At 40.3% G+C, this 12,070-nt stretch overlaps 1 protein-coding gene across 1 annotated transcript in view; it reads right to left on the reverse strand.

Annotated features, from left to right (window-relative positions):
- Positions 1 to 935: 935 nt before the first annotated feature.
- LOC128636249 (uncharacterized) overlaps positions 936 to 12,070 on the reverse strand; it is a 46,337-nt gene continuing 35,202 nt past the window's right edge. The window contains exons 3-5 of the mRNA XM_053689287.1: positions 10,214 to 10,273; positions 2,373 to 2,921; positions 936 to 1,063 (exon numbers count right to left, since the gene is read on the reverse strand). Of these exons, the coding sequence (XP_053545262.1) occupies positions 1,058 to 1,063; positions 2,373 to 2,921; positions 10,214 to 10,273 (615 nt within the window). The 3' untranslated portion in view covers positions 936 to 1,057. The remainder of the gene's footprint in view (positions 1,064 to 2,372; positions 2,922 to 10,213; positions 10,274 to 12,070) is intronic.

Consider the following 12,070-nt stretch of genomic DNA (forward strand, 5'->3'; position numbering starts at 1 on the left):
GACCCGTGGACTGATCACACTTAACAGAAGAAAAGGGCGTTTTAAAGCTTTATTTTGCGCAAATGTGCGCCTAGGCGAGGGACATTGAAGGGCGAGAATTTTGCAGTCGTATTTGCACATTTTTCTGATTGATAAATAGGAGATATATTACGACGGCGTGAATTAAAGCGCAAATTAAGGAGAATATGTTTGATAAATCGAGCCCCTTATGCTACTACTGAGCATGTGCAAAAGTTTAGTGCGTACTTAGGAGTGATTGGCTGATGGCTGTCACATGATACAGTGTGCAGCAAAATAATGTACATTTAAAAGTTAATAAAAAAATAAATAAATAAAAATCTACTGCTCATTTACGATATTGCATTATATTTTTATTCTGTAATAGTTGATTATTTCTACTGTATTTAAAAGTCTTTTGCAGAAGCAGCTTTAGACAAATTAGTCTTTAATTCAAGATTATACTATAACAGTGTTTGCACAAGTAGAATATAGAGGCAAAAATCCTAGCAATGTGTAGACAGATACAGAGTAGTGTTACTCTAACCTAGGTGTAAAGTTGTAAAAAGGCGGGTTAAAAAAAAAAAAAAAGGTGTCTTTAAAGGGATACTAAAACCAATTATTTTTCCTTTCATGATTCAGATAGAGCATGCAATTTTAAGCAACTTTCTAATTTACTCCTATTATACAATTTTTCTTCGTTCTCTAGGTATCTTTAATTAAAAAAAAAAAAAAAAAAAAAAAATTACATGACTTGTCCCCCTATCCCGAGAAGCAAAAAAAGGAAAAATGTGTAACCTAAGTTTTTAAAATGCTGAAAATTGCCTTTACCAGCTTTTTGATTTACAGTATTTATAGGTTGCACAATTTGTGTTTTTTGGCCTCTCTGTAGAGCGTGAACAAGAGGTGTTTAATGACTTTCAGATAGTAAATCATGATAGCTTTTTTTTGCATTTGTTTTATTTTTGTAGATCATTTAAGAATCAATTTTACAAACCATACACTGATTTGAAATCAACTTGATGCACAATATTTGAAGAACAAAGTAATCGAAACAGTTTCACACCTGAAGTAGACAAAAAAAAAGAAAAGTTAAATGGTTTAAAGTACAATGGATGTGTACTAAATTTAGTGCTAAATTGTTGTAATATTGTTCAAGATAGGAAAAACCAAACAGCGAGAGAATATCAACAAACAGAAAAACAATGGGTTTGCCTGTGAAGATTTAAAGGGACAGTCAACACCATAATTTTTGTTGTTTAAAAAGATAGATAATCCCTTTATTATAATACATGTTTTACCTCTGTGATTAATTTGTATCCCTTGCAAACTGCCACCTTATTTCAGTTCTTTTGACAGACTTGCATTTTAGCCAATCAGTGCTGACTCCTAGGTAACTCCACTTTCAATGTTAACTATATAACACATGAACCAACGCCCTCTAGTTGTGAAAAACTGTCAAATTACTTTCACATAAGAGGCGGACTTCAAGGTCTTAAGAAATTCGCATATGAGCCTACCTAGGTTTAGCTTTCAACTAAGAATACTAAGAACTAAGCAAAATTGGTGATAAAAGTAAATTGGAAAGTTGTTTAAAAATTACATGCCCTAACTAAATCATGACAGTTTATTTTGGACTTGACTGTCCCTTTAAACTTGTGTCATACAAGCCACTGCTAACTCTGAGCAGACGTGGAAAAATGGCATGCGTGCACCCACAGCTTATGCCGCTTAAAAACAATAATGACTTTTACTAGAAGCATATTGCAATTTCAATTTGATATAAACCCATGTACATTTTAATTTTAACCTATCACTCTATCTGCTTCGTACCGCATGACACATATACATCCAATTGGGTAAAGGGGTTAAAAGGAGGACTAAAGTCAAAATTAAACTTTGACAATTCCGATATAGCACACAATTATCAGTTTTCTAATTATCCATTACCTAAAATATGCAATCTTTTCATACACACACATTGTCACAAGCTCCTACTGAGCATGTGCAAGATTCACAAAATATACGTACATGCATTTTGTGATTGGCTGATGGCTGTCACATGAGGCATTAAGAAGGAAAATAAAACTAACTTTATTCAAACAAATTTCAATCTACTCGTGAAAATTCAAACTAAGTGTGCTTTTGCATTGTCTGTTTATTATGCATTATACTATTCTACTGTGTTTAGTGGTCCTTTTAAAAAATAAATAAAAATAATTATATATATATATATATATATATATATATATATATATATATATATATATATATTAGATAATGGCATTAACGAATTGTATAGGTTTTTGAACTTGGAAAGCAAAACTTGAAAACCCATGTATACACCATACAATATTATGGGAAATACTACTTACCATTACAATTTCTCCAACCCTAGACTTCTTTCTTCTAGGCTTATCAACATTATAATCCATTTTTACGCCCAATTTACGCTTTGTTAAGGAGGTTTCATGAAGGTTATAATCACTATTCTCCTCGAATGTTATACTAGTCGGACACACAGAACAAACAGAATCACCACAGTTATGTGCAGTTCTTGAGTCTACTCCAACCAAAATAAAACTGGTAGCGTTTAGATGATGCACTCCAGTTAGGACTCCAGAATCCATAGAAATATCTAGCGGCTCATCAATCTGCTCAGAGCTGTGCCAGGATTCCTTTGTAGTTTCTACTGAAGCGTCTAACTCTACAAAAGATTTCATACAAACATCACTGGCTTCAAAAGACAAAATGTTCCAGTTCTTTGTAGGTTCTTTTTCTTTTAACAGTTTTGTAGCCTTCAAAGAATCAAACTCTCCAATCCCTTTTAGGTCGTCAGGGCTAGAAAGCGGTGCTGTGGAATCACTACGAAGCAGGTCATATACACAAGAGTCTTCAGAGTCCCCATCATATGGATCTAAGAACTTCATAAAACAGGGGGGGGGAGATAGCAAATACATATAATTACATTTTAAATTCACTGTATGAGTGTTACATTTTATATATAATTTTTTATTTATTTTTTTTAAATGAAAAAACAGTTAGTGGATTTCATACTGCTAAAGGGACACAAACAGCATAACACTTTAAAAGGGATCTTCTCTAGAACAGAGTTGTTCAGTTCCAGTCCTCAGGAACAACTGGATATTTCTAGTATCTCATTTGCTTTGTTGTCTTGATATCCTTTGTTGAAAATCATACTTAGGAAGGCTCAGGAGCAGCAGTGGGAGCTAGCTGGGGATTAGTGGCTGCACTTATCCCTCTTGTCATTGGTTCACAAAAATGATATTAAAGTGAAGGTCAATTTTGACAACTTAGTGCCCGGTTTTTAATAATCCTATTAAAAACAAGGGTACTTTAATTCATCAAAATTGACATTTCACTGTTTTCTTCAAAAACTTACCTTTTAATCCTGAAAGCCGCTGCAGCACTTCCTCCGCTCGTCGCAAGTCCTCTTCACGGGTACAAAATGATGAATCAGGCTTCAACCAATCACAGCGTTCCCTCAGGCCATGATCCCCCCCAGGGGGGGGGGGATGGGGGAAGACACAATGTGATTGGAGGAAGCTGGATTCATCATTTCTGATGTAAGTAGAGACTTCCGACAGCCAGGGGAATCGATGGAGCAGCTTTCAGGATTAAAAGGTAAGTTTTTGAAGAAAAAACGCTTTAATTGTCAATTTTGATGAATTAAAGTGCCCTTAGGATTATTAAAACCGGGCACTAATTCGTCAAAATTGACCTTCACTCAGAGAATGAGACACTTGATAATAAAATTTGTAAAGTTGTTTAAAAATTGTATGTCATCTGAATAATGGAGAGAAAAAAAAACAAAACAAACACACAATAGGGGATCAAATAGCTTAAAAAGTACTCCAAATTTTTCTTTCAAGATTTACATAGAGCATGCAATTCTAAAATGTACTTCTATTATCAAATGTTCTTGTTGAAAAACAGGGATGTAAGCTCAGGAGCGTGCACGTGTCTGGAGCACTATATGACAGCAGTTTTGCAAGAATGTTATCCATTTGCAAGAGCACTAAATGGCAGCACTATTTCCTGTCATGTAGTGCTCCAGATGCCTACCTAGGTATCTCTTCAACACAGAATATCATGGGAATGAAGCAAATTGGAACCTTATTAGAACAGTCTGCTCTGTCTGAAATCACAAAAACATAATTTATGCTTACCTGATAAATTTATTTCTCTTGTAGTGTGTTCAGTCCACGGGTCATCCATTACTTATGGGATATATTCTCCTTCCCAACAGGAAGTTGCAAGAGGATCACCCAAGCAGAGCTGCTATATAGCTCCTCCCCTCACATGTCATATCCAGTCATTCGACCGAAACAAGACGAGAAAGGAGAAACTATAAGGTGCAGTGGTGACTGGAGTTATAATTTTAAAATTTAGAACCTGCCTGAAAAAGACAGGGCGGGCCGTGGACTGAACACACTACAAGAGAAATAAATTTATCAGGTAAGCATAAATTATGTTTTCTCTTGTTAAGCGTGTTCAGTCCACAGGTCATCCATTACTTATGGGATACCAATACCAAAGCTAAAGTACACGGATGATGGGAGGGACAAGGCAGGAACATTAAACAGAAGGAACCACTGCCTGTAGAACCTCTCCCAAAAACAGCCTCCGAAGAAGCAAAAGTGTCAAATTTGGAAAATTTGGAAAAAGTATGAAGTGAAGACCAAGTTGCAGCCTTGCAAATCTGTTCAACAGAGGCCTCATTCTTAAAGGCCCAGGTGGAAGCCACAGCTCTAGTGGAATGAGCTGTAATTCTTTCAGGAGGCTGCTGTCCAGCAGTCTCATAGGCTAAGCGTATTATGCTACGAAGCCAAAAAGAGAGAGAGGTAGCCGAAGCCTTTTGACCTCTCCTCTGTCCAGAGTAAACGACAAACAGAGAAGAAGTTTGTCGAAAATCTTTAGTTGCCTGTAAGTAGAACTTCAGAGCACGGACCACGTCTAGATTATGCAAAAGACGTTCCTTCTTTGAAGAAGGATTAGGACATAATGATGGAACAACAATCTCTTGATTGATATTCCTGTTAGAAACAACCTTAGGCAAAAACCCAGGTTTAGTACGCAGAACTACCTTATCTGAATGAAAGATCAGATAAGGAGAATCACAATGTAAGGCAGATAACTCAGATACTCTTCGAGCCGAGGAAATAGCCATCAAAAACAAAACTTTCCAAGATAAAAGCTTAATATCAATGGAATGAAGAGGTTCAAACGGAACACCCTGAAGAACTTTAAGAACCAAGTTTAAGCTCCACGGAGGAGCAACAGCTTTAAACACAGGCTTAATTCTAGCCAAAGCCTGACAAAAGGCCTGGACATCTGGATGCTCTGCCAGACGTTTGTGTAAAAGAATAGACAGAGCTGAAATCTGTCCCTTTAGCGAACTAGCGGATAAACCCTTTTCTAAACCCTCTTGTAGAAAAGCTAATATCCTAGGAATCCTAACCTTACTCCATGAGTAACTCTTGGATTCGCACCAATATAAATATTTACGCCATATCTTATGGTAAATTTTTCTTGTCACAGGTTTCCGAGCCTGTATTAATGTATCAATAACCGAATCCGAAAACCCACGCTTTGATAGAATCAAGCGTTCAATTTCCAGGCAGTCAGCCTCAGAGAAATTAGGTTTGGATGGTTGAAAGGACCCTGAATTAGAAGGTCCTGCCTCAGAGGAAGAGACCATGGTGGACAGGACGACATGTCCACTAGGTCTGCATACCAGGTCCTGCGTGGCCACGCAGGCGCTATCAGAATTACCGATGCCCTCTCCTGTTTGATCCTGGCAATCAGCCGAGGTAGCAACGGAAATGGTGGAAACACATAAGCTATGTTGAAAACCCAAGGGGCTGCTGATGCATCTACCAGCACCGCTCCCGGGTCCCTGGACCTGGATCCGTAACAAGGAAGCTTCGCGTTCTGGCGAGATGCCATGAGATCCAGATCCGGTTTGCCCCAACGACGAATCAGTTGAGCAAATACCTCCGGGTGAAGTTCCCACTCTCCCGGATGAAAAGTCTGGCGACTTAGGAAATCCGCCTCCCAGTTCTCTACGCCTGGGATGTGAATCGCTGACAGGTGGCAAGAGTGAGACTCTGCCCAGCGAATTATCTTCAAGACTTCCAACATCGCTAGGGAACTCCTGGTTCCCCCTTGATGATTGATGTAAGCCACAGTCGTGATATTGTCCGACTGAAACCTGATGAACCTCAGCTTTGCTAACTGAGGCCAAGCCAGAAGAGCATTGAATATTGCTCTTAATTCTAGAATGTTTATTGGGAGGAGTTTCTCCTCCTGAGTCCACGATCCCTGAGCCTTCAGGGAATTCCAGACTGCTCCCCAGCCTAGAAGGCTGGCATCCGTTGTTACAATCGTCCAATCTGGCCTGCGAAAGGTCATTCCTTTGGACAGATGAACCGGTGACAACTACCAGAGAAGCGAATCTCTGGTCTCCTGGTCCAGATTTAGCAAAGGGGACACATCTGAGTAATCCCCGTTCCATTGACTGAGCATGCATAGTTGCAGCGGTCTGAGATGCAGGCGCGCAAATGGCACTATGTCCATTGCCGCTACCATTAAGCCGATTACCTCCATGCACTGAGCTACCGATGGGCTTGGAATGGAATGAAGGACACGGCAAGCATTGAGAATCTTTGATAACCTGGACTCCGTAAGGTAAATCTTCATCTCTACAGAATCTATAAGAGTCCCTAGAAAAGGAACCCGTGTGAGTGGTAACAGAGAACTCTTTTCCACGTTTACTTTCCACCCATGCGAACTATCTCTGTATGAGACTTTGCATTCTGAAAACTTGACGCTTGTATCAGAATGTCGTCTAGGTACGGAGCCACCGCTATGCCTCGTGGTCTTAGTACCGCCAGAAGTGAGCCCAGAACCTTTGTAAAAATTCTCAGGGCCGTGGCTAACCCGAAGGGAAGAGCCACAAACTGGTAATGCCTGTCTAGAAAGGCAAACCTCAGGTACCGATAATGATCTTTGTGAATCGGTATATGAAGGTAAGCATCCTTTAAGTCCACCGTGGTCATATATTGACCCTCTTGGATCATGGGTAGGATGGTTCGAATGGTTTCCATCTTGAACGATGGTACCCTTAGGAATTTGTTTAAGATCTTTAAGTCCAAGATTGGTCTGAAGGTTCCCTCTTTTTTGGGAACCACAAATAGATTTGAGTAAAATCCTTGTCCCTGTTCCGATCGCAGAACTGAGTGGATCACCCCCATGATTAAGAGGTCTTGTACACATTGTAGAAATGCCTCTCTCTTTACTAGGTTTGTCGATAACCTCGAAAGATGGAACCTCCCTTGTGGAGGAGAGGATTTGAAATCCAGAAGGTATCCCTGAGATATAATCTTTAACGTCCAGGGATCCTGCACATCTCTTGCCCAAGCCTGGGCAAAGAGAGAAAGTCTGCCCCCCACTAAATCCGTCTCTGGATAGGGGGCCCTGACTTCATGCTGTCTTAGGGGCGGGAGTAGGCTTTCTGGCCTGCTTGCCCTTGTTCCATGACTGGTTGCCTTTCCAACCTTGTCTGTAACGAGCAGTAGTTCCTTCCTGTTTTGGAGCGGAGGAAGTCGATGCTGCTCCTGCCTTGAAGTTACGAAAGGCACGAAAATTAGACTGTTTGGCCTTTGGTTTGGCCCTGTCCTGAGGAAGGGCGTGGCCCTTACCTCACGTAATGTCAGCAATAATTTCCTTCAAGCCGGGCCCGAATAAGGTCTGCCCTTTGAAAGGAATGTTAAGTAGTTTAGACTTGGAAGTTACATCCGCTGACCAGGATTTAAGCCAGAGCGCTCTGCGCGCCTGTATGGCGAATCCGGAATTTTTAGCCGTAAGTTTGGTTAGATGTACTACGGCATCTGAAACAAACGCATTAGCTTGCTTAAGGGTTCTAACTTTGCTCAAGGCCTCATCCAACGGCTCTGTGCGAATCGCCTCTTCCAGAGACTCAAACCAGAATGCCGCTGCAGCCGTGACAGGCGCAATGCATGCAAGAGGCTGCAATATAAAACCCTGTTGAACAAACATTTTCTTAAGATAACCCTCTAATTTTTTTATCCATTGGATCTGAGAAAGCACAGCTATCCTCCACCGGGATAGTGGTACGCTTGGCTAACGTAGAAACTGCTCTCTCCACCTAAGGGACCGTCTGCCATAAGTCTCGTGTGGTGGCGTCTATAGGGAACATTTTTCTAAATATCGGGGGAGGGGAAAAAGGCACACCGGGTCTATCCCACTCCTTACTGATAATTTCTGTAAGTCTTTTTGGTATAGGAAAAACGTCAGTACACACCGGTACCGCATAGTATCTAACCAACCTACACAATTTCTCTGGAATTGCCACCGTGTCGCAATCATTCAGAGCCGCTAATACCTCCCCTAGTAACACACGGAGGTTCTCAAGCTTAAATTTAAAATTTCTGAATCCGGTCTCCCCGAATCAGAACCGTCACCGACAGAATGAAGCTCACCGTCCTCATGTTCTGCAAGTTGTGACGCAGTATCAGACATGGCTCTCGTGTCATCAGCGCGCTCTGTCCTTAACCCAGAGCTATCGCGTTTGCCCCTTAATTCGGGCATATTATATAATACTTCTTTCATAACATTAGCCATATCATGTAAAGTGATTTGTAAGGGCCTAGATGTACTAGGTGTCTCAATCCTACGCATCTCCCGAGCGGGAGACGCAGGTACTGACACGTGAGGAGAGTTAGGCGGCATAACTTCCCCCTCGTTGTCAGGTGATAGCTTCTTTATCGGTACAGATTGACTTTTATTCAAAGCAATATCAATACAATTGGTAGACATCGTTCTATTGGGCTCCACATTGGCTTTTGAACATGATGAACAAACAGTTTCCTCTGAATCAGACATGTTTAAAACAGACTTAGCAATGAAATTAACAAGCTTGGAAATCACTTTCAATAAGTTTTACAAGCAATATAAAAAACGCTGCAGCGCTTCAAAAATACAGATATAATTAAACAATTCTTAACAAGAAGTGTACTATTAGCAGAGGATTGCACCCATTAGCAAAAGGATGATTAACCCCTCGATACCCAAAACGGATAAAACAGATATCAATTAAGATTTAACGCTTTTAATCACAGTCAGCACACTGTCACAGATCTGCTGTGACTGATTACCTCCCTCACAAATGAAATTTGCAGACCCCTGAGCTCTCTAGAGACGTCCTGGATCAAGGAGGAAGAAGCAGAAAGACTGTGCAATAATTTTAACTGCGCAACAAGGCGCTAAAACAAGGGCCCTCCCACTCCAATCACAACAGTGGGAGCCCTGATATAATGGTTTCCATGCAGAAAATAAGTTAGCCATGTGGAAAAAATCATGCCCAAAGCGATTTATCACCAAAGTACCTCACAAAAAAACGAATAACATGCCAGTAAACGTTTTATTAAAAAACAACATTTTTCAATGTCATGCAAAGCTATCACTAAGCCTGCTACCAGTCGCTACCACTGCAGAGAAGGCTTAAGTATTATTTCAGTGTTAACAGTATTTTCTCAGTCAAATTCTAGTCCCTAGAATATAACTCGACTGCGCATACATTTATCAGCCTGATACCAGTTGCTACTACTGCATTTAAGGCTGTACTTACATCATACGGTAACAGCAGTATTTTCTTAGTCAATTCCATTCCCAGAAAATAAAGTACTGCACATACCTCATTTGCGGAGGACCCCGCATGCTATTCCCAGTTTCTGAAGTTACCCCACTCCTAAGAATGTCGAGAACAGCCAGTGGATCTTAGTTACGCCTGCTAAGATCATAGATAAAAAATGCAGGCAGTTTCTTCTTCCAAATACTGCCTGAGATAGAAAAACAGCACACTGCGGTGCCATTTAAAATAACAAACTTTTGATTGAAGAATAGTTAAGTAAAAACTCCAGCTCCTCTCGCGACCTCCTTCTTTGTTGAGGGTTGCAAGAGAATGACTGGATATGACATGTGAGGGGAGGAGCTATATAGCAGCTCTGCTTGGGTGATCCTCTTGCAACTTCCTGTTGGTAAGGAGAATATATCCCATAAGTAATGGATGACCCGTGGACTGAACACACTTAACAAGAGAAAGAACATTTTTAGGTTTCATATCCCTTTATTACACGATTTGTACGTTTTATTTATGTAATTAAAAACATACCTGCAGTTTCTGTTTATCACTTTCTCCTAAATTTCCATGAGTAACACTGGCTGATAAACCCTGTCCAAAAGAGGCATCAGAATTTAAAAAAATGTATTTATGTATTATTAAAAAATCTTACATTTTTCTGAAGAAGCATCAAAAATTCATAACATTTCTAGATCCATGTATCATTTTAAACATTGGAAAGTGCCAAATAAGTACATTTCCTAAGGTACAGTAAAGGGATACTGAGCCCATTTTTTTATTTCATGATTCAGTTAGACCATGTAATAAGCATCTTTCTAATTTACACCTACTATCACATATTCTTTGTTATTTTGGTATCTTATTTGAAAAAGCAGGAATGTAGGCTTACAAGTAGGCCCATCTTTGGTTCAGCACCTGGGTAGTTCTTGTTGATTGGTGGCTAAATGTAGCTACCAATCAACAAGCGCTACCCAGGGTGTTGAACCAAATATGGGCCTGCTTGTAAGCCTACATTCCTGATTTTCCAAATAAAAGATACCAAAATAACAAAGAAAATTTGATTAGAACAATGCTTAAAATTGCATGCTCTATCTGAATCATGAAAGTAAGAAAATTGGGTTAAGTATCCCTTTAAATGAGTCAGTCCATCATTAATAGCTCTACATACATCAGAATAAACAGGATACTGGCCCATTTCTCTTCTAACTAGGGTTGATTTTTATTTTATTTTTTTAAACAAAATGTGAAGGTCTGGGAAATATTAATCTAAAAAAAAGGCGAAAATGACAGGAGCACATGAATTACAAAAACTTAAATTATGCTTACCTGATAATTTTCTTTTCTTCTGACGGGGAGAGTCCACAGCTGCATTCATTACTTTTGGGAATTCAGAACCTGACCACCAGGAGGAGGCAAAGACACCCCAGCCAAAGGATTAATACCTCCCCCACTTCCCTTATCCCCCAGTCATTCTGCCAAGGGAACAAGGAACAGCAGGAGAAATATCAGGGTGAAAAAGGTGCCAGAAGAATAAAACATAAACAGCCACCCCATATAAAAAAGTTGGCGGGTAAGCATAATTTAAGTTTTTATTCTTAAAACGGGAGAGTCCACAGCTGCATTCATTACTTTTGGGAAAATACCCAAGCTATAGAGGACACTGAAGCCAAAAAAAAGGGCGGGTTGATGAGGCGGCCCATTCGGAGGGCACCACAGCCTGAAATTACCCGAACACCTGACAAAAACAACTGCTTTACCAGAAACAGAAGGATAAAACCTGAAAGGACCAGGTAACTGCCCATCAGTTAAAACCAGCAAGGCCCTAGATAGAGAGCGCTCAGAATCAGTAGATTCCACAGAGCACAAAGCCTCCGAGGATTCAAGTCCCGAAGAGAAAAGAAAGACAAGAAAAGAAAGAGGACAAGAAAAGAAGAACTCAACAGATCTAAAGACCAACGACCGAACAAAGAGAAGGGAGGAAAAAAAAAAAACTACCCCTATCTGAACGGAAGTCCAAGGGACCATGTAACGTCCCAACCCTGGAGACCTAGAGAGACAAGTTAGACCCCATACCTCACACAGCGTGCATCCACACTATGAAAGAATGACCGAGGTATAAAAACCACCCCCGGGAACCGTCTAAAAATAGCACCATAAATCTTATCAAGCTCCAGATGAAGCCACATTCCCACTGCAACAGAAGTCTAGCAGACTCCAGCTGTGAACACTAGCCAACCAAGCTAGGAACTGCACCAGGACTCCCACAGAGACAAAATTCCAAGGAGTGCAGAAACCCATTCCCTCCCAGGAAAAACAAGGAAGTAGGAGAGCATCCAAAACCAGCAGAGAAAGCCCCCTGTTGAGGAAGGCAACACCGCAAAGCCTCCC

Source organism: Bombina bombina, chromosome 1, assembly GCF_027579735.1.
Source record: "Bombina bombina isolate aBomBom1 chromosome 1, aBomBom1.pri, whole genome shotgun sequence".
NCBI lineage: Eukaryota > Metazoa > Chordata > Amphibia > Anura > Bombinatoridae > Bombina > Bombina bombina.